The 26,526-nt window shown below is 39.7% G+C and overlaps 1 protein-coding gene across 1 annotated transcript in view; it reads right to left on the reverse strand.

Annotated features, from left to right (window-relative positions):
• Window positions 1-670: 670 nt before the first annotated feature.
• The window catches only part of LOC122557851 (cytosolic 5'-nucleotidase 1A), a 63,404-nt gene continuing 37,548 nt past the window's right edge, over window positions 671-26,526 (reverse strand). Inside the window, exons 3-7 of the mRNA XM_087996595.1 lie at window positions 23,665-23,832; window positions 23,092-23,221; window positions 12,840-12,962; window positions 12,028-12,206; window positions 671-7,142 (exon numbers count right to left, since the gene is read on the reverse strand). Coding sequence (XP_087852721.1) covers window positions 6,837-7,142; window positions 12,028-12,206; window positions 12,840-12,962; window positions 23,092-23,221; window positions 23,665-23,832 — 906 coding nt within the window. The 3' untranslated portion in view covers window positions 671-6,836. The remainder of the gene's footprint in view (window positions 7,143-12,027; window positions 12,207-12,839; window positions 12,963-23,091; window positions 23,222-23,664; window positions 23,833-26,526) is intronic.

Consider the following 26,526-nt stretch of genomic DNA (forward strand, 5'->3'; position numbering starts at 1 on the left):
CGGCCATGCAAAATTGATTTTTGGTGTTTTTGAATGTATTTGTGTGTATTCAGTTGTGGATTATCTGTGGTCATCTTCATATATGTAGCACTGTACAGGGCAGATACCTGGTTAAAGTTCAGAAAGTCTCAAAGGATTAACGTGGATGAGATGACTTTTTTTTCAGAAGTTCTGTTTAGCCTTCGACAAAGAATGATAAGGGGACCTCACAGAAATGGTGAAATAAACAGAAGGAAACACAAATCAATGATAAGAAAGTAGGAATCCAGCAGAGATCAATTGCAACAGAAGAGAAGAAACACATGCACCAGATTCAAACTGGTTGTGAGAATGAAGAACTATTTTAGAAACTTGGCTGTGGGAAAATATCTATGAAATTGCAGCAAGAAAGGGGCCAAGAGCAGTACTGCCAAATGCAGATTCAGGAGAAGAAGCAAATCCTCAAATGAGTGAAGTGTACCCATATACAGATGTTACCATCAAGTCAGGTCACTGTATGTTTAACATAAAGTTCACCGTTATTTAAATTTTTCAACTCCTCCCCATAAGGACAAGACTCTGAGCCCATAGAAAAATACATTACACAGTGATGCTCGGGAGCGCAGAACACATTCACATCAGTTTGTATTTTATATCACCACGCTGCAAATTATTGTTTTCAATAAATGACTGACCAGAGATTTTGAATGAGTTGTGATCATCATTTACTTAAAACATCATTTGAACATCTACAGATTGCTTTTTATTAAACATCAGAAGATGAGGGCATATCCAGTAGACCCTTTCCAGACATTCCGGGAGGGTTGGCAACTTTTAGGGCAGTGACAACAGAAATCATTAATGAGCATAACTTAGTGAGTCTTAGGATACTAGCATTAGAGATTTAAATGAACTGGTTTACAGAAGACCGATGAGAGAAGCCAGCCAAGATAACACTTGAACAGCGAATTCTGGAGGTGACAAAGACATGGATAAGAATTCCAGCAGCAGATGAAACAAAGGTGGATGGTATTACAGAAAATGCAAAGTTTCACGACTGGATAAATTTTGGGTTGGCAATTCAGTAAGAACAGGCTACTCTCTTTACTTCACATCGTGTTAATTTATTCCAGGCTAGCAATGTGTTATCCACCTGCAAAACAAAAGTCTGATGTCTGCTGTTTATTGTTATAAGTCTGTACATTCAAAGCCTCTACACTTTCACTATACACACGGGCCCCACCGTGATGTGCAGATGATTACAGGCTTGAAAGTGCACAAAAACAAGAGCATTTTGTAAAACCGTTTATTGTGAATGTTGACAGTATGCATCAACTCATTGTTTGTATAGTACAGAATAAATAGCAATCCATGCCCTTAGCCATTTCCAAATACACATAAAACCTCATAAAAGCTAATGTATGATAAATTGCAGTATAAATAAATTGTTCTCAAATCTTGGAGAAAATTTTAAACCACCTGATTTGGTTACCTCCCAGCTTTATATGTATACTTGCAAAGACAACATTCCTGCATAACGAATTGTACTGCTTACATGATTAGCTAACAATGACATCTTAGTATTGAATAGTATTGCATAACTTCATTGAATAGAATTACATTTTGCGTGGAAACCTATCTTAGAGAAAGTGTTTGTCAGAACTCTTACTGATAAAAATAAAACCTAATTCCCAGTAACTTTCATTCAGAAAACATGAGTCAGGGCACAACACTTAAAATTATGAAAACCCTGTAGATACTGAAAAACAGAGTTTCCATGTTCTCCCTGTTTTTTTTTATTAGAAATAAAACTAGGACTGTGATGTGCTCATATAATGTGCATACAGCATGTGCTAATTTTCCACCATTATAAATAAACAACAGCATGAATTCTGATGGCCTACACCAAACACAACTTCATTCACTGCTTTTATCCCACTATCAACTGACCCAAATCCTGTAGACAGGGTCATTAAAGTGTGGTTGCTTACGTTCCTGGTAGCACTAAAAAAAACTGACCACTCACCTGAAGTGATGGAATTTAGAGTAATAGCAAACTCTACATCAGTGGTGCAGCCCCTCACTGATTCATGGGAGGGTTAACAGACTTTGGCCAATAAATGCAAGGACTTGAAAGATTTTTTGAACAAATATATCATGTTTGGCAACAAATCCAAACTAAAACCCATCCCTTTTGTATCAATTGTTCTTTTATGTGTTTTAGTGTGGCCTACATAGCAAGCAGAGCACTTAGGTTATCTGACAGGATCTCTGCTGCTACTTAGAAAAAGTGTCTCTTTAAGTTAACACCAGTACAGAGTGGAGAATTGCATGCTTTCTCGATAGAAGTTCACAATTGCACTCATAAGGGGGCAGAAATACAAGCAGTGCATGAATATCCAGCTAAGTGCCCCAATTTCATCCCATAAGATAATGAAATTTCTGGGCTTGTGTGCAATATTACCCTGTCATATGTATAGAGCTTGCTATTACTCTACACATATGAAAGGGTAATATTGCACACAAGGGTGTGTTATTTTCTGCCAGAACTCTATTCTCCAAATATACAAGGTGTACTATCGTACAAGAACTCTATTCCTCATATTTACACAACTTATTTTCCCTCAAGATGAAAACTTACGAATATTGATAGCAACAGTACAATCTCAACCTTATTAAATATTCAGCCCTCATGACTGTAGGTTTAAGTGCGCAATTATTTTGCTGAACTAAATCTAGATTATCTAGCTTAGTTGGCACTTTGGCTTTGAGCTTACATCATCTAATCTATTGTATGATATGGTCTTGTAATAGTGTTTCAAATGCAAGATTCATATGACATCTTTTAGCCCACAAACAACAAGCTATATTGCAGTCTGTATTTTTATGCTATTTCATTTAAACTTAAAATGTTCATTAGTAATATGCTTAAACAATTTATAATTTTAAAATTACACTGTGGTCCGACAGTGAACAAAATGCCCAGGTTTAACATCTGGAGAAAGGAAGTTGGAACAGTAGGAAAATAGAAAAGTTATTAATCATATTTCTATTTTGTTACTCCATCACCTTAAAGTTAGAAGTTGGAAAAGTATGTTGCGGCTTGTGGAAATTGTTACTAACATAATGAAAATGGACTATCAACATTCAACTTTTACTATTTGACTTTAATACCATAGACATTTATGGATTAAAATGGTTGTAAAAAAATTGACAGACTTAATTGGCTGCTTTGATCACCTGACAAGCCCAGGCAACCCGTATGAAATATATAAAGCCAGCCATGTTGGAAATACAATTGTAATTGAGAGACACTGAAACTCAGCGAGGCATCATAAAATTCATATTTCTTGTTTTACACACACTTGCTGGATAACTGCACATACTGAGTGATAAAAAGTTGCCTACAGCTATCCAGCTTAACAATGACACAGAAATCAGAATCTGCAAAGGAACAGGTATATCAATAACAGCCTTTGAGCAACAAAACAGAATAAAAACAACATGCACTGGTAACTGCAAGGATATCAAAATTTGCTCTCCCTTTTCATCTCAGAAATTAGAGCCAATGAAAAGGTAACTTAGAAAAAACCCAAGTCACTAAGAAATCAAATCTGCAAACTGTGCCATTTCTAAGAGAACAGGACAATAGCTAAGCAGCCAGGACTCGGATTTCACTCTCAGCTCAAGGACATTAAACACTTATAACTGCAATTACCTTTATCTTTCTGTCTGCACAGACACCTCCCTTTTCTTTTTTAAGTTTATTACCTGTGTTTGTGTGTTTAATGCTGCATTTTCCTATTTTCCTTAGGTTTAATAGATGATAAACTCCACTCTCTTCCACTCAAGAAAACCTTGGAGTTGCCCCTCCTAACAAAGCTTAATTGAAATGTGACAGCTACATGCTTAAAAAGTGAGACAATCATCCTTCTTTATCTCTTAGTGACAATATAACCTTCATCAATTTCTGTAAAACAGAAAATGCCTTTTTTTTTAATGTGCAACCATCCCTCCTTCTGCCACATGAATTGAGAATTCTAAGACCAATTGCATCAACCTGCATAAATAATAATACAAAGTCTCTCAAGACATGAACTTGTAGACAGGAGTCTGTGGAGTCTTAAAATCCTTCATTTACTAAAGAAAACACAAAAAATCTCTTTGGTTTTATCTTAAAATAATTTATCAATTTCAATTCACTAGCCTTTTCTCTAACACAAAATAGTTACAATCATTCAGCAGGGAAAATATGTGATGATATTGTTGAGAATTCACTCTGAAACTTGAACCTGAAATTTTGTAATATTTAATTGCATTTTTGGATGTACTCTGATAGTTCAGTTCCTCATTGACAGCAGTTGCTACAATAATGAAATGTTGCTATTTATGATGGTTGATTGATATTCACTGCTCCCTTCTCTGTCAAAAATGTTTTGCGTCCTTCTGACATATGATTGCATGAAAACAACCATCTTTTGAGCATGAAACAAATCACTCTCCATATGCAAACCTATCAATACATGCTAAGTCGTTCATCATGGGGACAGAAATATAACTAGGACTCAGGTCATCTTCGCTTGACTTTTAATGCCAATGCACTCTCTGGAAGAATTATCAGATAGTGATTGGGGAAAACCCAAGCCAACATTTTCCTCCCTTATCCAGGTGTATTATGGCAAACTGTAGCATCTTCATTTCTCGCCAGTCTAGATTACCTAATTCAACACAGAACAGAGATCAACCATATCACTTGCTCGATCCATTCAGTTTTGCCTATAGAGCACAAACTCATGAACTATCATGAGAGGGGAAGAATCTGTAAATATATAAAAGTAGGATATAAACACTAAGCAGATCTACAATACATGAAGATACAGGATAAGGCTCATTTCATATTCAGATACTTATTTTCACAAAGCCTACATGGAACCTATTAATAGAAGGGTAAGCTGTATGTCTAATTTAGCCTCTCCACTGACAAATGCAGTCGATATGCAAGTAGCCTGTGGGTTGAGCTCATTTAGCTCATTTCCTAAATGTAACAACTTAGCTCCCGTTTCTATTGCCAGCCCAATTTGTATTCTGTACATCTTAGAGATCACAAAGGCATTATATTGCTATCAAGTATCAGTAACACCTATCCTTAAATTAGACACAGGCTGTCAGCATCATAAACACAAAGTGAATACAACTGAAACCCAAAAGAACTCTGTACAGCTTCAGAATTATAATATATAAAACTATACTATCACATGATTGACACAGAAACAACCAGAGCATGTAAAGGAGCAATAATGACTGTTCCATGTATCATCTTAGACTAATGCAGTTAAGCTTTTAAAATATTCTCCATTATAGAGGCCTGTGCAACCTGTAATCGAGCAGTGCAACAGTTAATCACATACAGTAGGATGATGTAAACCAAAGCCTGGGTTCCTTCCTGTAACCAAACCACTGCCCAATCTTTGTGTTAGCATAACTGCAAACTTCATAGAATTTCACATGTAGTACTGCTCACCAGACTCTCCAGCTTTAACGTTTATTGGCAAATTGGAGAATATACAGGGTTCTACAGAGGAGGAACTGTTCCATGTATAAGCAACTGTCACTCTATTTAAAAGAAAACTCAGCACTGGAGCACATTTCCAGCAGTGGGTTCTCTTCCCTTTGTGCTGGCTTATTGATAAATATCTGCATTGAAGTGTGTGGCCTTTAACTCACTGTGGAAAATCAGAATTGGAGGAGTAATGTGTCTCCATGGAAGGCCTGGAAGAACTTAAGATCTTAGTGGTTGGTTGCTTTCCTGTAACACAGGCGAGCTGGTCAGAGGAGTTTGGGAAGATTGCTGCTTATCTTGGCCCCACAAGAAAAATACCTTACTTCCTTTTTGAGGGCCTTCACTAAGCCTTGGACAAATTTCATTGGTCTGGCCAGGAAACTTTTAAAATCACCTCACAGTCCTAGGACCCTGATTACCATATTATAATGAAGCATGCAAACACCCAACATTAAACCACTTTAAAGTGTGAGATTAAAGCTCAAAAATGTGCTGCTCAATTTTAACTGATGTTCTGCCATAGTGCATGGAATTAAAATGCCCTTGAAATTTGATTAATATTTTAATGGGCTGTCATTTAAAATATCTCCCAAAATTTCCAGAATTACAAACAACACTTTTGCCAGACGATCAAGAATTTGACACCAAGCTTCAGACTAGGGAGTTAGGTTCTCTTTCTATTCACCTTGGTGCAACTCTATACAGCTCCTAAATTCAGGAAAACTTGAGACAAACTAGTTGAATTCCAGGAAACCTAAATGGATAAAAAAGCCTCAAGGTTAACAAAAACAGTTCATAACCCATGTTGAAAATCACCATCTTCAATATGTTAAAATCGCTGCATTTAATTCTATCATTGAGGACAGTAACTTTCTGGTGACAGCATTTGATTTTTTTTAAAATTAGATTTTTAAGAATTGTGTGATCACAATGTGAAAGTTGCAAGTGCTGGAATGAAACAAAGAGTTATTTTAATTTACTAGAGCTCTTCAGCAAGTGAAATTAATTTGTATTAGGATTGAAGGCTTTAATATACTAAGGTAAAGTTTTCAAATTTGCACCTTTTCTGATAATCCTCAACTGTTGTAAGTGCATATTAGCAATTTGTGCATATACAGCTCATCGACATTTCTGCATTCTGGTTCCCATTCAACCAATACTTCTTATCCTGCATCACAGGCTGTGACAAGGCTGGCTAGCAAGGCTCTACCTTTACAGTGAGAAATCAAAAAAGCTATCCTATAATGCTAGCCCATACCACTGCCACTGCCTATGAAAAGGAAAGTCTCATATCAAACTATTCACAGCCACATGGTACAAAGGCTGCTGGAATTCCATATTCACGTGCTCCTTTGATATTACGTGCATTATCATCAAAGAAAATGTGAGGTTGGATGTGGGCTAAAAGTGGACCTTTTGGACTCCCTGCCATAAAGAAAGCTTCATCTATCTTGAGTCCCCAGCTACGCAGAGTTTTAATGGCTCGGATACCCAGTTTGTTGCCACTTCTTGCCGTCACCAGATACGTGCAGATCGGATCATTCTCTGGACTAAACTTCTTCTTCATCTCTCCAAGAATCATAGCAAATTTCTTCATGGGCCCCTATTGATAGAACAATTAGATTATTAAATGAATAACAATGAGTTTTCAGAAAGTTTTTAAGGAATATAAGTTACAGATAAATGATATATGAAGATATTTTAAGGATATATGTTTGGGGTTAATGTAAACCTAAAATGAGCAACACCAATCATATATGGTAATTGACAAGACCATGCTTAGAAGACTATTATGTAAGTGTATTTAATTTTTCTCCATTCTTATTCTGAACTTGCTTACTCCCCCTCGGGTTCATAAGCTCGACCTGAAAGTTTGGACAATAATTAAGGGGGGGAGGGGTCAACAGTGAAAGTCATTGAATATTCGGCTTATTTATTTTAAGGTTGCATCTTGTCAATATATGAATGACGACAAGGTGGATAAGAAAATTCTGAACTATATCTGGGATCAGTTACTCTTTGTAAAATGACAGCATTGAGCTCTGTCTCCCCAAATATTTTCTCAACTCCATAGTCAGCCATGCACTGTCTCTTCAAAACCAAGCTATTAATCAGCCAGAATTTCCTCTGGTTGAGCATCTGGAAAACAAGACCATTTTATTTCACCTCTGCATAAAACTTCTCTATTCTTCAAATGGATTTCACCTTCCCCTCTGACTGCTGAAATGAACTGCACGAGTAGATCCTCAATTTTTTTAACTGGCGATGCAGATATGAGTTACAAAACTCACATGACAGCCACCATTGCTCCTTCTAAACTGAATGACACTTTAACAATTGGGAAAGTGCTCTGCAGGGAACAAAGTGGTTCCACACAATTAACATTTCCTTTAAGGTGTGCTCATATGCGGTCACATGCCAATTTTAAAGGAACCATACAACACAACAAGCTGGCTGTGTACAACTAGGAAAGCTCGTGAACCAATGCTGGTCACTATCGAACAGCTTAATTCTGCAATCTACTTCACTTTTATTATCTTTTATCACTGAAACCACACTCTGGTCACCTTCCAAATTTACATTTCAAATGCTCTCCTCGCCGGCCTCCTATCAAGCTCCACTGTCAAAAATTCCATTTTGTCAATATTTCTGGACTCTGATTCCCATTATATCAACACTTCTGACCCTGCATGAGCTTCTTATCCCCCAGTGCCTCTTCATCAAAATCTAATCTCACCTATAAATCTCTCCAGCGTTTTTCTTCCTTGCCTTGATATATGTTCCAATTTTGTCCCACAGTCGGCCCAGAAGGAAAAACCAGTAAAACTGGTGAATGAAATACTGTTCAGACTCATCATGTATACCTAAAAATGGGTCTCCAGTAAAACCAGTATGTCCATTTGCAAATATTATTGATTTTTAAGACTTTTTTTTTCCTTCCGAGAAACTATTTTCCCCTCAGATTCTGGCCACCATTTCTTTTTTTCAAATTCGCCATCCTCATTTATGAAAGATCTTCAAGCTATCGAGGTCTCAAGCTTACATAACTCCCTTTCCTAAACTCATTTTCCTTGTTTCATCTCTCCTGCCAAGGCAGCACCTTGGAACATTTTAGTAACATTCAAAGTAATATCTGTACTTATACGTATCATTGCAATTATTACTGAGATCTGTTAATGTCATCATTTCAGGGGTAGGCTAGAGTACTTTGTAAGTAAATGGTTAAGAGGATTTTAAATTACTAGCTATTTAAATTAGTAGCCAGCAGAAATTTTCAGTTTTATGGGTAAAGCGCCCAGGTTTGGATCTTCGTTTCCGTCTTATTAGCTACTATCACTTGTATAGGTGGGGTACAAGTAGCCTGTAAATGTGCCACCTTCAATCACCTTGCTTTTATTACAGTGGAGATTTAAAAAAAAGATCAGCTAAGTTTACTCTCCATTGAATAACAACTACCTGATAGTATAATTCTACATGAAGTAGGAACAGCACAGACTTTGACACACTCCACAGTTGTTTAGTCTACCACTATTTTCTGTCAATATTCACTCATGAAGAATGATCACTTGAAATAAGGGTAAATGCCAGGGAGAATGTTCCAAAGGACAGAGATGAGGAAGCTGAAAGTTGTGTTCTAATCATTATGAACTGGCCAATTCAGAAAAAAGGAGAAAGTGAGGTCTGCAGATGCTGGAGATCAGAGCTGGAAATGTGTTGCTGGAAAAGCGCAGCAGGTCAGGCAGCATCCAGGGAACAGGAGAATCGACGTTTCGGGCATAAGAAGGGCTTATGCCCGAAACGTCGATTCTCCTGTTCCCTGGATGCTGCCTGACCTGCTGCGCTTTTCCAGCAACACATTTCCAATTCAGAAAAAAGACCAATCGCCTGAAACATTAATTTTGTTTTTCTGCTGCTTCTAAGTGTTTCCTACACTTTCTGCTTATATTTCAAGTTTCCAGCATCCACAGTTTTTTGCTTTTACATTCCTGGTCAACTGTTTCCATTCCCTTAAGTATATGATATATCTGAAATAGATCATTTTTTAGCGGTCATAGAGATGTACAGCACGGAAACAGACCTTTCGGTCCACCCCATCCATGCCAACCAGATATCCCAAACCAATATAGTCCCATCTGCCAGCACTTGGCCCATATCCCTCCAAACCCTTCCTATTTATATACCCATCCAAATGCCTTTTAAATGTTGCAATTGTACCAGCCTCCACCACTTCGTCTGGCAGTTCATTCCATATACATACCACCCTCTGTGTGAAAAGGTTGCCCCTTAGGTCCCTTTTATATCTTTCCCCTCTCATTCTAAACCTATGCCCTCTAGTTCTGGACTCCCCCCACCCGAGGAAAAGACTTTGTCTATTTATCCTATCCATGCCCCTCCTAATTTTGTAAGCCCCTATAAAGTCACCCCTCAGCCTCCGACGCTCCAGGGAAAATTGCCCCAGCCTGTTCAAAAACTGCATGTATTCATGTAGAACTCTGAGCTCAAAAACTGCATGAATTTATGTAAAACTCCGTCATCTCACTTTTTAGATTAGAATCAATCTAAACATCATGGCATAGACACAGAACACAGGGGGCCAACACCTTCAACATATTGTCTAGCTATCACCATTGTTACCAGCTAACCTGAGAATGCAACTTTAAAAAAAAAGGTTTTGTGATTTACACATGAAAGAGTGAAACTATCACTGTATTCTAACAGATGAAAGGCTTAACAGACAATCAATTTTTCAATGTATAATTTCAGTTACATCACACTGCAAATTTTTGCTATAAATTCTGTGTTACGATCGAGCCTTCCACTATCACCTGATGAAGGAGCGTCGCTCCGAAAGCTAGTGTGCTTCCAATTAAACCTGTTGGACTATAACCTGGTGCTGTGTGATTTTTAAATTACTAAAGTTAGCCCAAACTTCTTTTGGGTGAAGTAGGTGGAGGTTCAGCAAAAATATGGAATATATATAGTGGACCTGATTTATACTAATTGATCCTTTAAGACAGGAGCATTTCAGTCCACAATATTTCCCTGACAACTCAATGATGCTGGAAATGCAAAACAAAATTTACAGATTTGTTAAAATGAATATAAAGAAAAAAATGATTAGGATTGATTAAATACTGTACACAACAAACTAACAATGCAAGATGGGAGTCAGTTCTTGTTTTATGTTCATGTGACCAGATTGGCTGCTCCACTCATTGCCTACCTGACTGTGGGATGTTGATTTGCCTCATTCCTGATGAAGGGCTTTTGCCAGAAACGTGGATTTTCCTGCTCCTCGGATGCTGCCTGACCTGCTGTGCTTTTCCAGCACCACTCTAATCTAGACTGTTGATTTGCATCACTGCTCACTCTCCTTTTTGTCACCAGTGAAACAGTGAAAAAAAATTGGTCAGTGCATTGAATATAGGAGTTGGGAGGTCATGTTGGGCTGTACAAGACATTGATTAAATCACTTTTGGAACATGGTATCCAATTCTAATCTCCCTGCTATAGGAAAGATATTGTGAAACTTGAAACAGTTCAGAAAGGATTTAAAAGGATGTTGCCAGGCTTGGATGGTTTGACCTACAGGAAGAAGTTGAATAGGCTGGGATATTTTCCCTGGAGTGTCAGAGGCTGAGGGTTGACTTTATAGAGGTTTATAAAATCATGAGGGACATGGATAGGGTAAATAGACAAAGTATTTTTCCCGGCGTGGCTGGGAACTAGAGGGCATAGGTTTAAGCAGAGAGGGAAAAGATTTAAAAGGGACCTAAGGGTCAACTTTTTGACACAGAGGGTGGTACATGTATGGAATGATCTGCCACAGGAAATGGTGGAGGCTGGTACAATTACAACATTTAAAAGGCAACTACGTGGATATATGAATAGGAAGGGTCTAGAGGGACATAGGCCAAGTGCTGGCAAATGGGACCAGATTTGTTTAGGATATCTGATCTGATCGGCATGGACAAATTGGACTGATGGGACTGTTTCTGTGCTATATATCTCCATGACACTACGACTAAATACTTTATGAAGCAGGGCTATTCTGAAATAGCATAAAACAAGTGAAGAGAGTCCATGTGCAATTGTTGTAGAATGACCTGTCCTACTGTGCCCTCCCTCAACACGCTATGCAGAACTGCACACCTCCACTCAAGAACAGCCCAGTTAGCATATCTGAAATTAGACACCAGGACAATACACAAAAGAACTCCAAGATAAGACATAAACCTCTTGCAGAAAGGTTATGATTTGTACCAGCTACTACCACTGATGTAATAGGCAGGTCTCCCAAATGCACAGCTCCATTCCCTCCTGAAGAACTGCAGCCGTTAAGTTAGCCTGTTAACATCAGCTATTTGAATGCAGCAAAGGTGCTGCAGGATGATATAGAAGGTGAAAATCAGAAGAGAGTTGGTTAAGCACTGAAGTAAAATTTAGAATACCATGTAACAATTTCTGATCAAATAATCAAACCTTACCTCTCCAATAGGAACATGCTCCATGTCCTTCTCGTACTTGATTACCTCATCCAGACCTTTTTCATGGAATACAGTATCAGTCTCATCTGAGAACAACACTGAATCCCCATCGAATGCCACTTTAAGGTGACTTTCTTTTATCTGACTCTTTTGCTGTATTACTAGAGCTGCAGGAATATCTTTGGAGAGAACAGAAAACTTGTGCTTTAATTCATATTGATATGTTTCTTACATTCCAGACATTTCAAAAGTACTTCACTTCACTACTTGGAAATGTCCAGTGATTCTGAGAAGCTCCCTGTCATGTAAGCCTGTTTTTTTCCTTTTTGCTTATATTTGTAAGGCTGTGTAATTACATTTGGACTCCATGATTTAGAAACTGAATGAAAATGTTACAATTAGCTAGGCATTCCTAATTTTTCAGCAACAATTGTTCAGAAAAATAACAAATAACAGGGAGAATATGCGTGTGGAATGAATGCACTCTAGCATTTCACCGAGATACATTTCATGTATGCTGCAGCAACTATTCTGCATGCCCCTTATTCTTTCCACAAACACAAGAGGTTTTTTCTCCCAAGTCCTTGTTCTCTTCATCTCCTTCTCTGGTTGTGCTTCAAAAGCATTGCAATTTCCTCAATTGCATCCTGCGTCCTTCTATGCAATTCCTGCTCCAAATACTTTATCACCCAAGAAATTCCTTTCAAAAACCACTAATCTCACAGATTCCATGGCAGATATTTAAGATGGAAAGCCTGGAGGGATCCTCTTTCTCTGTGTAATATACATGCTCCACAAATTAAGAAACTTACCTTTCTTTAGTGCATTGCACACTGATGTTTCACATGCTGAAAGGAATAGCTTCACATCTTCTGAATGTAGGTACTTTGCAGGATCTTTTCCACCTAGAAAGCAAAATTTGCTAATCTCCAAACCTGGAAATACAAGATGTAGATTTTTATTAGTACTCTGAGCTAATAGCAAACTGCATTTCCAGATGGGATGTTATGGCTTTCTACTAAATTTTCTACCTGTTCCATCAGCTGTGGTTAAGTTGATAACACTTTTACCTGTAACACGTGGTTGCAAGTTTATGTTCCACTACCAATAGAACATAGAACATAGAAGAATACAGCGCAGTACAGGCCCTTGGGCCCTCGATGTTGCGCCGATCCAAGCCCACCTAAACTACACTAACCCACTATCCTCCATATACCTATCCAATGCCCTCTTAAATGCCCATAAAGAGGGAGAGTCCACCACTGTTACTGGCAGGGCATTCCATGAACTAACGACTCGCTGAGTGAAGAACCTACCTCTAACATCAGTCCTATATCTACCCCCCCTTAATTTAAAGCTATGCCCCCTTGTAATACCCGACTCAATACGCGGGAAAAGGTTCATACTGTCGACCCTATCTAACCCCCTAATCATCTTGTACACCTCAATCAAGTCACCCCTAAACCTTCTTTTCTCTAGTGAAAACAGCCCCAAGTGCCTCAGTCTTTCCTCATACGATTTTCCTTCCATACCAGGCAACATCCTGGTAAACCTCCTCTGCACCCGTTCCAATGCCTCCACATCCTTCCTATAGTATGGCGACCAAAACTGCACACAATATTCCAGATGCGGCCGTACCAGAGTCTTATACAACTGCATCATGACCTCAGGACTCCGGAACTCAATTCCTCTACCAATAAAAGCCAGTACGCCATATGCCTTCCTCACCGCACTATTTACCTGGGTGGCAACTTTCAGAGATCTGTGTACATGGACCCCAAGATCCCTCTGCTCATCCACACTACCAAGCATCCGACCATTAGCCCAGTACCCCATCTTTTTGTTATTCTTCCCAAAGTGAATCACCTCGCACTTAGCTACATTGAATTCCATCTGCCACCTTTCTGCCCAGCTCTGCAGCTTCTCTATATCCTGCTGTAACCTGCCACATGCTTCCTCACTGTCAACAACTCCTCCGACTTTCGTATCATCCGCAAACTTGCTCACCCAACCTTCTAACCCCTCTTCCAGGTCATTTATAAAAATGACAAACAGCAATGGTCCCAAAACAGATCCTTGCGGAACACCGCTAGTGACGGCACTCCATGAAGAAACTTTGCCATCAACTACTACCCTCTGTCTTCTTCCATCCAGCCAATTCCTAATCCAAACCTCCAACTCACCCTCAATGCCATATCTCCGTATTTTGTGCAGTAGCCTACCATGGGGAACCTTATCAAACGCCTTACTAAAATCCATATATACCACATCTACCGCTTTCCCCTCATCAACCTCCTTCGTCACCTTTTCAAAGAATTCAATAAGGTTTGTGAGGCACGACTTGCCCTTCACAAAACCATGCTGACTATCCTTGATCACATTATTCCTATCTAGATGTGCATAAATCCTATCCCTTACAATTCTCTCTAAGACTTTGCCCACAACAGAAGTGAGACTCACCGGCCTATAGTTACTAGGGCTATCCCTACTCCCCTTTTTGAACAAGGGAACCACATTTGCTATCCTCCAGTCTTCTGGGACTACTCCTGTAGACAAAGAGGACATAAAAATCAAGGCCAATGGCTCTGCAATCTCCTCCCTTGCTTCCCAGAGAATCCTAGGATAAATGCCATCAGGCCCAGGGGACTTATCTATTTTCACCTTTTCCAGGATTTCCAACACCTCTTCTCTACATACCTCAAAGCCATCCATTCTACTTATTTGTGCCTCAGTATTCTCATCGACAACAATGCCCTGTTCCTGAGTGAATACTGAAGAAAAGTATTCATTCAGTGTCTCCCCAATCTCTTCCGCCTCCACACGCAACTTCCCCCTACTATCCTTGACTGGACCTATTCCTACCCTAGTCATTCTTTTATTCCTAACATACCTATAGAAAGCCTTAGGGTTTTCCCTAATCCTATCTACTAAGGACCTTTCATGTCCCCTCCTTGCTGCTTTTAGCTCTCTCTTCAGGTCCTTCCTGGCTACCCTATAACTCTCAATCGCCCCAATTGAACCTTCACGTCTCATCTTGAGATAGGCCGCCCTCTTCCATTTAACAAGGGATTCCAATTCCTTATTAAACCACGGCTCCCTCGCACGACCCTTTCCTTCCTGCCTGACAGGTACATAATTATCAAGGACACTCAATAGTTGCCCCTTGAACAAGTTCCACATATCATTTACACTCTTGCCTTGGAGTCTACTTTTCCAAGCCACACATCCTAAGTCATTCCTCACCGCATCATAATTTCCCTTACCCCAGCTATAATTCTTGCCCTGTAGTACACACTTATCCCTCTCCATCACGAGTGTAAAAATCACCGAATTATGGTCACTATCCCCAAAGTGCTCACCTACCTCTAATTCTAACACCTGGCCTGGTTCGTTACCCAGAACCAAATCCAGTATGGCCTCACCTCTTGTTGGCCTGTCTACATATTGTGTCAGGAAACTCTCCTGCACACATTGAACAAACACTGACCCATCTAACGAACTTGAGCTATAGCTTTCCCAATCAATATCAGGAAAGTTAAAGTCCCCCATAACAACCACCCTATTACTGTCACTCATCTCCTGAATCACCTTCCCAATCCTTTCTTCAATGATTCTAGGACTATTAGGAGGCCTGTAAAAGACTCCTAACAGGGTGACCTCACCTTTCCTATTCCTAACCTCAGCCCAAACTACCTCAGATGGCAAGTCCTCATCCATCGTCCTTTCCACCGCTGTAATACTATCTTTGACAAGCAATGCCACACCTCCCCCTCTTTTACCCCCACCTCTGACCCTACTAAAACATTTAAATCCCGGAACCTGCAACAGCCAATCCTGTCCATGTTCTAGCCATGTCTCCGTAATAGCCACAACATCGAAGTCCCAGGTACCAACCAACGCTGCAAGTTCACCTACCTTATTTCGTATACTTCTTGCATTGAAGTATACACACTTCAAGCCACTTCCCTGTTTACAGGCACCCTCCTTGGAAATTGATGCCATGTTCCTCACCTCCCTACACTCCAGGCCCTGCACCCTGAAGCTACAATCTGGGTTCCCATGCCCCTGCCGAGTTAGTTTAAACCCCCACCAAGAGCACTAGCAAACCTCCCCCCAAGGATACTGGTTCCCCTCAGGTTCAGGTGTAGACCATCCTGTTTATAGAGGTCCCACCGTCCCCAGAAAGAACCCCAGTTATCCAAAAACTGGAACCCCTCCCTCCTGCACCATCCCTGAAGCCACGCATTTAATTGTTCTCTCTCCCTATTCCTCGAATCTCTATCACGTGGCACGGGTAACAAACCAGAGACAACAACTCTGTTTGTTCTAACTCCAAGCTTCCAACCTAGCTCCCTGAAAGCCTGTCTAACATCCTCAGCACTCCTCCTACCTATGTCATTGGTGCCAATGTGGACCACGACTTCGGGTTGCTCCCCCTCCCCCTCCAGGACCCGGAAAACACGATCAGAGACATCACGTACCCTTGCACCTGGGAGGCAACATACCAAACGTGAGTCTCTCTCGTTCCCACAAAACCGCCTATCTGTGCCACGAACTATCGAGTCCCCAATTACTACTGCTCTGCTCTTCTTCACCCTTCCCTTCTGAGTAACGGGGACAGGCTCCGTGCCAGAGACCTGAGCCCCGTTACTTACCTCTGGTAAGTCATCCCCCCCACAAGTATCCAAAACGGTATACTTGTTCTTGAGGGGAATGGCCGCAGGAGGTCCCTGCACTGGCTGCTTCCTCCCAGTCCCCCTCACTGTCACCCATCTATCTGCCATCTTTGGAGTTACTACTTCTCTATAACTCTGATCTATGACCCCCTCTGCCTCCCGAATGATCCGAAGTTCATACCGAGGCTTGACACAAGTTTATGCTGAGACCTCACCGGAGGAGTGAATAGTTCTGGATTGTTGGACTGTGCGGTCCTTGACAGGAGATGATAAACTATAAGCCGAAGCTTTTGGGTGTTGTGAACTCTGAGGTAGAAATGGAGTGGAATTCGAACATAGCGCTAAAAACTATTTGGCCCTTTTAAATTGTCAGAATCATAGCGATTTTACAGCCCATTATGTCCATACTGGTTATGAAACACCTATTTATTTGAGTACCATTTTCTAGCGCATGACCCATAGCCTTGTATGCAATGGTGTTTCAACAGTTCTTGAATGTTATGAGGATTACCACTCTTTTGGGCAGTGAGTTCCAGATTCTCACAACCCTTTCGATGAAAATAATCTGTCCTCAAATCCCTTCTAAACCTCCTACAACTTCTTGTGCCTCTTCGTTATTGAATTGCTCCAGTCCAGACAACATCCTGGTTAATCTCAGTATCCTGTATGTCTTCTTAACTACCTTATGTGCCTGTCCTGCTACCTTCAAGAATCTCTGGAGATGTGTACCAAGGTCACTGTGATTCTCTGCACTTCCTAGGTTCTTACCATTCAACCTTCCCTGTTAGTTCACCCCAAATGCATCACCTCATATTCTTCAGAATTAAATTCCATTTACACTGTTCAGCCCACTTAACCATCCTGACTATATGGTCACGTGGTCAAAGCTTTCCTCCTAGCTATTTACCACAATTTTCGGTAGAATCTTTTTAAATTGGACATGATGTACCCAGCCGAAACTGGAGATCTGAATGCTGGGTTAAAAACCCTGTGATGAAGTAGGTGCAGTAAGTTAAAAACTCTGCAAATAAAACAATCTGCCCACTACATTCTCCAACCTTGTTTCAGGTCTGGAGTCATGGCTATTAACAAGCACCAATTTGGCACCACAATAGACTAAAGCTTTCAGCAGCACTGTCAAGGTATAAGTTTGTCCAATCGGGTTGATGAAAGCAATTGAAAAAAACTGCATATTCTTCCCAGTGCGCTAGTCAACATTTATCCTTCAATATAAGTCATTAACTCAGGTAATTTATTTAATTGCTGATATGGAATCTTGCTGTGCATGAACTGGCTGCAATGTTTGCCACATCAAATAAGTGCCTGCATTTGGAAAGTACTTCAACAGCTGAAAATTGCCTTGGGACATCCTGAGTTCATGAAAGACAAGACACGATTTTCTTTCCTTACTCTTCAAAAAAAAGTTTGAGACTGTTATTAGTCAAAGTAATCAATTTTGTGATGCAACTAAGAAACACTGAATTTCAGCTTTCAGAGATGCCTGCATTCCCACATCAGTCAAGAACTTGGGCTTGCACTCTAATTTCTCTGGTTCAGAGTTCCACTTGTCTATTTACAGTTGTTGAATAACTAACTATGCTGAATTCAAGATTTCATGTATCAGACTGTTGCAGTTAGCCTAGCTGGCTGCATGGCTGGTTTGTAATGCAGGATAATACCATCAGCATGGGGTCAATTACTGTATCAGCTGAGGTTACCATGAATGATGGACTCTCCTTTACAACCTCTATCCTTGCCTGAGGTATGGTGATCCTTAGGGTAAATCACCACGTCACGTTTCTATAATGAGACAGCAGCCCTATGGTTCCCTGGAACTATGGCCACTTCTACTTTGGTAGAGTATAGTTCAGACCATAAGTAGCCATCATACTACTAAAGATCCAATTTACCATTAAAATGCATAGCATTCAAAAATGAGCACCAACTGCACATCTTAATGACTGATCCCTAAGCTGACATTTGGTATGCTTTCCTTTATTGGTCAGAGTATTGAGTACAGGAGCTGGGAGGTCATGTTGCGGCTGTACAGGACATTGGTTTGGACACTGTTGGAATATTGCGTGCAATTCTGGTCTCCTTCCTATCGGAAAGATGTTGTGAAACTTGAAAGGGTTCAGAAGAGATTTACAAGGATGTTGCCAGGGTTGGAGGATTTGAGCTATAGGGAGAGGCTGAACAGGCTGGGGTTGTTTTCCCTGGAGGGTCGGAGGCTGAGGGGGGACCTTCTAGAGGTTTACAAAATTATGAGGGGCATGGATAGGATAAATAGGCAAAGTCTTTTCCTGGGGTCAGGGAGTCCAGAACTAGACGGCATAGGTTTACGGTGAGAGGGGAAAGATATGAAAGAGACCTAAGGGGCAACTTTTTCACGCAGAGGGTGGAACCTGTATGGAATGAGCTGCCAGAGGAAGTGGTGAAGGCTGGTACAATTGCAATATTTAAGAGGCATTTGGATGAGTATATGAATAGGAAGGGTTTGGAGGGATATGGGCCAGGTGCTGGCAGGTGGGACTAGATTGGGTTGGGATATCTGGTCAGGTTGGACTGAAGAGTCTGTTTCCATGCTGTACATTTCTATGACTCTGTGACTCTATGAACATTAGCTTGAATGCCAGTGCATTGACATGGGAGATACTGCAATTAAAGCATCTACCTTTTGCAATGGATGACCTTGTTTGCTTTATTTGAAACCCTCTGTATTTGTACTGCACTAACAAAAGAGAACACTTGCCAATCACTCTTATGGAGAAACTTGATGCCCCTAACATCAGTGAGTCAAACAAAATAAGATTTTTTTTACAAGTATCACTTTCATCATCACCTGCCATGACATTTCCCAATAGTGATACTAAATGCATGATTAACTGGAATACAAACAATGAGAAGTAATTTGCTCAATGGTTATGATATAACACCAATGATTTAGTTGATCTCAGCCAAAGCTGGATTTGGCTAACTGCAATTGCCTTCAGCATCCCTGTGCTGGGCACAGAAAAAGGATCAGCAATTTTTCTGCTCTTGACTATGAGACAAATAAAAATTACACTTGGATGAAAACACTAAACCATGGATATAATATGGTCTAGACCGAAGAGATTTTGAACACTTATACTTTATGCTTGTGCATTGTGATGTAATGTGTGTGATTTATATGCATTTTAATATAAATTATCTTAGATTTAGAAAGAGCACCATGTGGGTTTTGGTCTGTGTATTAATGAGAAACTTGTCAGTATTCTCGAACCATGATTTGTATTGTACCAATATGAGAGTGTATCCTTGAAGTGACAATGGGAATTTATTTGCAGTGGGAGAGCTTTAGAAATAAACAGTTTAAACGTTGAAGAGCATTAGCTTGCTTTCAGGGAGAAGAATCAGGATTTTTCTTTGCTTTTAGAATAAAAAGACATAGTTGGGAGATAGATTCATTGAATGGGCAAATATCTGGCAAATGGCGTGTAGTGTGAGAAAGTGTAAAATTTTTCACTTTGGCAGATAGAATGAAAAATAACACATTAACTAAATGGTGAAATATTGCTGAACTCTAAGATGCAGATCTAGGTGTCTTAGTGCACAAATCACATAAGGTTAGTCGCTACAGTAAGTAATGAAGAAAGTTATTAGCATGTTTTGAAAGGGCAATTGAACACAAGAGGTTATGCTTCAATTTAACATGCATTAGTGAGACCATGCTATTGATGTGACTCTGTATTGCAAACCAGGTGTCCAGCCAACTGAGCTAAATGAACCCCAAATGGAGAACATTTAGTTGACGAATACCTAGGATAGGTGACTTATCTCAGGAGGTCAGATTGGATAGGCTGGCTATGCAGCCACTGGAGTTCAGAAGAGGAAGAGGTCATTTGATTAGACATATAAGATCCTGAGAGGTTTTGAAAGGATAGACATTGGAGAGGAGATTTCCTCTTATGAACATGCAAAATAGGCAGAAGTAGACTAGCTGATCCCTCAAGCCTGCTCCACCACTTAATATGATCATGCTGGTTCTGGCTGTTTCCAATTTTACATTCTATCCAATTCCAGCTTAAAAATATTTAATGAAGCCACTTTCTGAGGCAGAAATTCCTAAGTATTTTTAAGAAAAAAGAAATCTCTCCCTTACCTCTGTCCTAAAAGGACAGGACCTCATGTATTTTAAAAGTAAAGTGCCCTTAGTTTTGTGCTGACCCATGATGCAACACCCTTTCCATGTCCATCATGTCAAGACCACTCACAATTGTATATACTTTAATCAAGCCCACTCTCACTCTTCTAAATTCCAGTGGAAATAAGCTCTAGCTATTCAATTTATTCTTACATACTCCAGGCAATGTATCCTCTAAGTTGCATTACTCCGAGGGTCTGCGCAATGTGACTGGATTGCCAATGCTAGCTGGTGCCATGTATCAATCTAGTAAACTGCCTTGAACCAGCTCCACTGCATATACAGGTCGTTCTGCTAAAATGTGACCAACGAACTGGGGACACTGTTCCTAAAGCACAAACCTTTAAGACGTGTTTTGGCTGTAACATGATTACATCGCCAACAATTCAAGCGCTGTTTCTAAAGCACGATTTTTCTATACTGGAGAGTTGCACATGAACGCAACCATCATGTTATACAACAACCTGAATATCCTTTAGTAAATAAGGGAACTTAAATTGCAAAGCATTCAAGATTTCGTCTCAACAATGGCTTATGCAAGTAAAGGACAACATTCTTATTTTTACATTCAATTCCTTCAGGAATTGAGGCTAGTATCCTATTATTCTGCTTTATTCTGCTGTACCTGCATTTAACTTTTTGTGACTCATGCATTAGGACACCTAAATCTCTCTTGGAACTTCACATTCCATTTAAGTAACACTTTTTTATTATTAAAATGAACAACTTCACATTTTCTCACGTTATTGTCCATCTGCAAGATTTTTGTCCACTCAGTGAACCTATCTATATCTGTCAGTATCCTCATGTCTTCCTTGCAATATAGTTTTCTGCCTACCTCAGTGCTGTCTGTGGACCTTCATCAAATCATGGATGTAAATAGTAAAATGTTGAGGTTTTAGTACAGATCCCTGTGGGATTCTATTCATCGTGTTCTGCCAATCAAAGATTAGTTTCTGCATACTGTTTTCTGCCAGTTAGACAATCTTCTATGCATGCTAATATTTTGCCCTTGTAACATGAGCTTTTATTTTTTGCAATAGCCTTTTGATGTGGCCCCTTATCAAATGTCTTCTGGAAATCCAAGGACAGATTGCCTACATGCTCCCCTTTATCTAAGCACATGTTATTCCTTCAAAGAATTCCAATATTCACTTTGACAAAACAATGCTTACTGTTCTCAAGTGCACAGCCAAAATGCTTTTTAATGATTGACCTCTTTCCCACAAGACATTAAACTGACTGGCTAATAATTTCCTTGAGTTCTTCCTCCACCTCTTCTTGAACAGAAAAAAACTACATTTGCTTCTATTTTCCAAACTTATGGAACCTTATTCACTAAAAAAAAATCCACTATCTTATTTCCTGTTTCTTTCAAAACTCTAGGATGAATTCCATCAGGACCTGGAGACTTATCAATCCACAGCTCCATCTGTTTGCTCAGTACCACTTCCCTACTGATTATAATTTCACCAAGTTCTTCTCATCCCTCAATCTCCTATTTACTGCTATTAATGGGTATATTTTGTACTTCCTGCCAAGAGGTTTGAAGGTCTATTTTGTTTACATACATTTACTGAAGCTTTACAACCTTGCCTTGAAGAGCTGGATAGGTTAACAGTTCATTGCATTAAAAAAAACTGAAATACAACAAAAAACTGTGGATGCCACAAATCTGAAAGAAAACAAAAATGGCTGGAGAAATTCAGCAGATCTGGCAATAACTCGTGATACAGAAAACAGCAGAACAATTGAAAAAGTCAGACAGTTTTCATGCGAGTATGCTAGAAAGTGGTGCCTCATTACACAATACCAAGTTAAATATAACTTGCTCACTAGTCAGTTCCCACAATGTGCCATTCGAACAGATTACTTTTGAAAGCATTTTACTAATTCCTGTGGGAAAATTTAGTACTATAGATCAAAGTTTCAAAATAAGGTGTTTTCCATTTAAGGCAGAAATGAGAAGACTTCTTTTTCTCATGAAGTGTTGAGTGTCTTTGGAAGGAGACTCAAGAGACAGTGGAAGGAGAGTCTCTGAATATTTTTAAGACAGAGATTAACAGGTTTTATTTTAAAAGTTGGGGTTTGAAAAGTTATTGGGAGTTAACAGGAATGTTGAGTAATCAGATCAGCCATAATTATATGGAATGTTGGAGGGGGAATGAATGTAAATATGATCCATCGTATATTCCAACTCACCATAATGATTTACACTATTAATGATCCGCACTCCACCTTCAGCACTGTGAGTCGATAGAAGTATAATTTCAAAGAGTTGCTTTTCTTCTGGATCTCTCGCCAATAACTTGTTATTTACCATTTGAATCGCCTAAAAGACGCAATAAAGGAAATTAGGATGCTTTACAAGGGCTAAGGAGGAGAGAAATGATTATTCATCCTTAAATTACTGTTGCTATTCAATAAATACAGAGGTAGCTTTGAAGTCTGAAGATAAAAGTATTGTGAACAATATAATGGCTTTTCACATCAGGGCAACTCAAATTGTTTCACAAACAGAAGTAATCCAAGTGGTCTGCAACACATGTACTGCATACATTGGGATGGGTAGGAATCAATTGAGAGTTCATGAAAATGAATGGCAATGATGTATTGAAGAATCGTAAAAATTAAGAGCCTCTAAATTTGTTTCATATCTCAAAATGTAACAGTAAAATATTGCCAATATGCCTTCTAAATTAGCTGAATGCAAGGCTGTGATAAATAGTTCATAGAATGGCTCGAGACAGGCCTAGGGTGTAGTTTGCAACTTAACTTGACAAATGGAGCAACAATGCCCTCCTTTAGTGGTATGTTTTCATTGGTGATTTGATGGCTTACAAACTCTTCTTCTCCTTCTGTCAAGAACAACTCATGCTCTTCTTCCATATCAAAGAGAGCCCGGGCTGAGATGGCAATTGATATGGCCTCTTTTGGGTCTTTCTGCATTAGAAAGATGGAAAGGAGAGAAAATGGCTATTATAACACAGCATAACACAAAAATGTATACCTCATTCATATCTGAGCAGTGCCAATCATTAGGATTCAGATTACAAATTGTTAAATCCTGATTCCATTATTACTCCACAATGATTTCCTTTTTATATATTTAATCATGGAAGATGTGGATTGTAATGGAAAATTATCATTTACTGTGAAATTTGAAAGAGAATGCTTTTCTAAAATTTAATGCTATGCTGAGCTTTGTAAACAATACTTTGATGAGGTTTGCAGTCAGCTTGTTTCTGTTTGAATTTTATAAACATTCAACTCGACCTGGCGATAGTCGAACTCAGCGAAAGGTGAAGAACTATTATGTCCAAGACCAGGGGATGACAGAATAACAACTTGAGTTTTCCCAGTCTTTGCCCTTGAGAGAGCGATAAGAAACCGTACAAGGCAAGTATCTGAACAATGCTCAGATACCCCTTTACATTGAGGCATCTCGCTGAATGTACTGGGGTCAATTCTGCAGAATTTAAATAAAGCTCCTTTCTTTGCTCTTGCTAATAGTTGAGTCAAGTCGATTTAATTTCCACGACAGGATGTTGCTAGCTAGGCCAGTACTTATTGGCTATCCCTATTCATTGCATGAATGGAGGAACTAGCTAGTGCCATTTCTGAGTATAATTAAGAGTCTACCATATTTCTGTGGCTCTAAAATCACATATAGGCCAACTCAGATAAGTACGGCAGATTTCATTCCCTAAAGGACATTAAGGAATCAGATGGGGTTACTTAACAATCAGCATTTGTTGCAATAGTTGCTATTCAGCTCACTTTTTAATTTCAAGTTTTTAATAAATTCATATTGCATGATTTGCCCATTGCAAGCGGGCATCAGAGCCGCCCCGCATTTGCCACGGGACTATGCCTACATCAGGAAACGATAAGAATTCATTTTTGTGTTTTAAACGCAGTCGCAGCTTTAAAACCCACAAAAACTCAGCAGCTGCCGGTCTGCCCACGTGACTGGGAGATAGGAGACAGAGGACAGATAGAATCCACACTAGACCAACATTACCCATGACTCATGGGCCAAAACTCCGGAATTAATTAAATATGGAAACCCATCTCCTAATCACATCAAGAGACTGACTGAAACACACACATACCCATCGATACGGAGCCATTCTGACACAAAGGACAGGCATCCACCAGACAGGTACGGACAGACCAATACACACCAACACCCCAAGGGAACAAAGGGGGGTGCTAGCCCCTGCCCTCACAGAGAGAGACAAGCAGATAATACCCGGACCCGTTTTACATAAACCAATTAGCACCCTATTGTGTGTGCCCTGCAACTCTCCTGGGACGGCAGGAAACAGCCTATTCACACCTACTCCAGTGATGATGGGGAACTATCATCCCATTCATCCTCAAATCCCACACATCCTGACAACTAAAAGTATATAATATGAAGCTGCGCACGGGAACAGCAGAGCAGCCGAGATTCGAACCTCGGTCGACCTCCGCCGGCGTTACTGCAGTAATAAACGTTACCGATTGTTGAACCGCACTCTGGGCTCGGACTGATATCATTTCATCCGCGCTAACACCATGATGCCATGGAACTGGAATATTCTTGTCCAATAAATTTTGAATGTGCTACACAATAGCTTTGGAGTGCTGTACATAATTGGGCTAGGATCTTTTAACCACTGATCAAATTCATTAAGAGGATAATCCCAAATTCATACAACCTATAATAGATGGTCATGCTTTAGAGATGCCGGTGTTGGACTGGGGTGTACAAAGTTAAAAATCACACAACACCAGGTTATAGTCCAACAGGTTTAATTGGAAGCACACTAGTGTCATTTTTAACTTTATAATAGATGGTGGTCATGACATGGAATTTCACATAACAGGTCATCCTGAATTAAGATTATTTTCCAGGAAACCATACAACAGAGGCAAAACATTTCTTCAGAAAAAAAAAGAAAATAAAGACACAATGAAAACAATTGTGCAATCAAAGACTACAAACTGAACAATATAACAAATTCTATGGATTCCAGGAAAACCTTATTTCTAATAGTGATACATAGATTTACTTTGATGGACAAAGGCAGGAATGAAATATCACTGAATCACAATTCTAATACCATCTCTTTAAGTAATGCCTAATGTTAAAGTTCTCATCCTTGCATTTATGCTTTTCTAGGTCCTCACCCTTCCCTCTCTGTCAATGTCTCCAAAACTAATGACCATTAAGATATCAAAGTTCCTATAATTGTAGCCTCTTGATCAATCCCACTTATAATCGTGCTATCATTGGTGGAAATACTTTTACCTGCCAAGGTCATTGTAGTGATTGGATTGAGGGTCAAGTGGATCTCATTGACTACGAGATCCCTGATTGGTCCAGGTTAACAATTTCCAGTCAGGGAGCCCTGGCTGACAGATATAAACAGGAGATTCAGACAGTCTCCTCATTCTACAAACTGACTTTGATCTGGCTGGTCAGAGCCCATGCACTGTGCACACATAAATAAAGGGTTACTTGGTGATGGGATAGCAGCTTCAGTGCAGTTATTTCAGTCATAAAGCTTCAGAATTCCTCACCAAAAGCTCCTAGCTTCTCAATTGCCCTATTCTTCATTAAGGTTCACCTTAAAACCTCCCGTTTTA

The sequence above is a fragment of the Chiloscyllium plagiosum genome, unplaced genomic scaffold (genome assembly GCF_037043375.1).
Source record: "Chiloscyllium plagiosum isolate Xiang-an unplaced genomic scaffold, Cpla_swu_hap1 HiC_scaffold_18, whole genome shotgun sequence".
NCBI lineage: Eukaryota > Metazoa > Chordata > Chondrichthyes > Orectolobiformes > Hemiscylliidae > Chiloscyllium > Chiloscyllium plagiosum.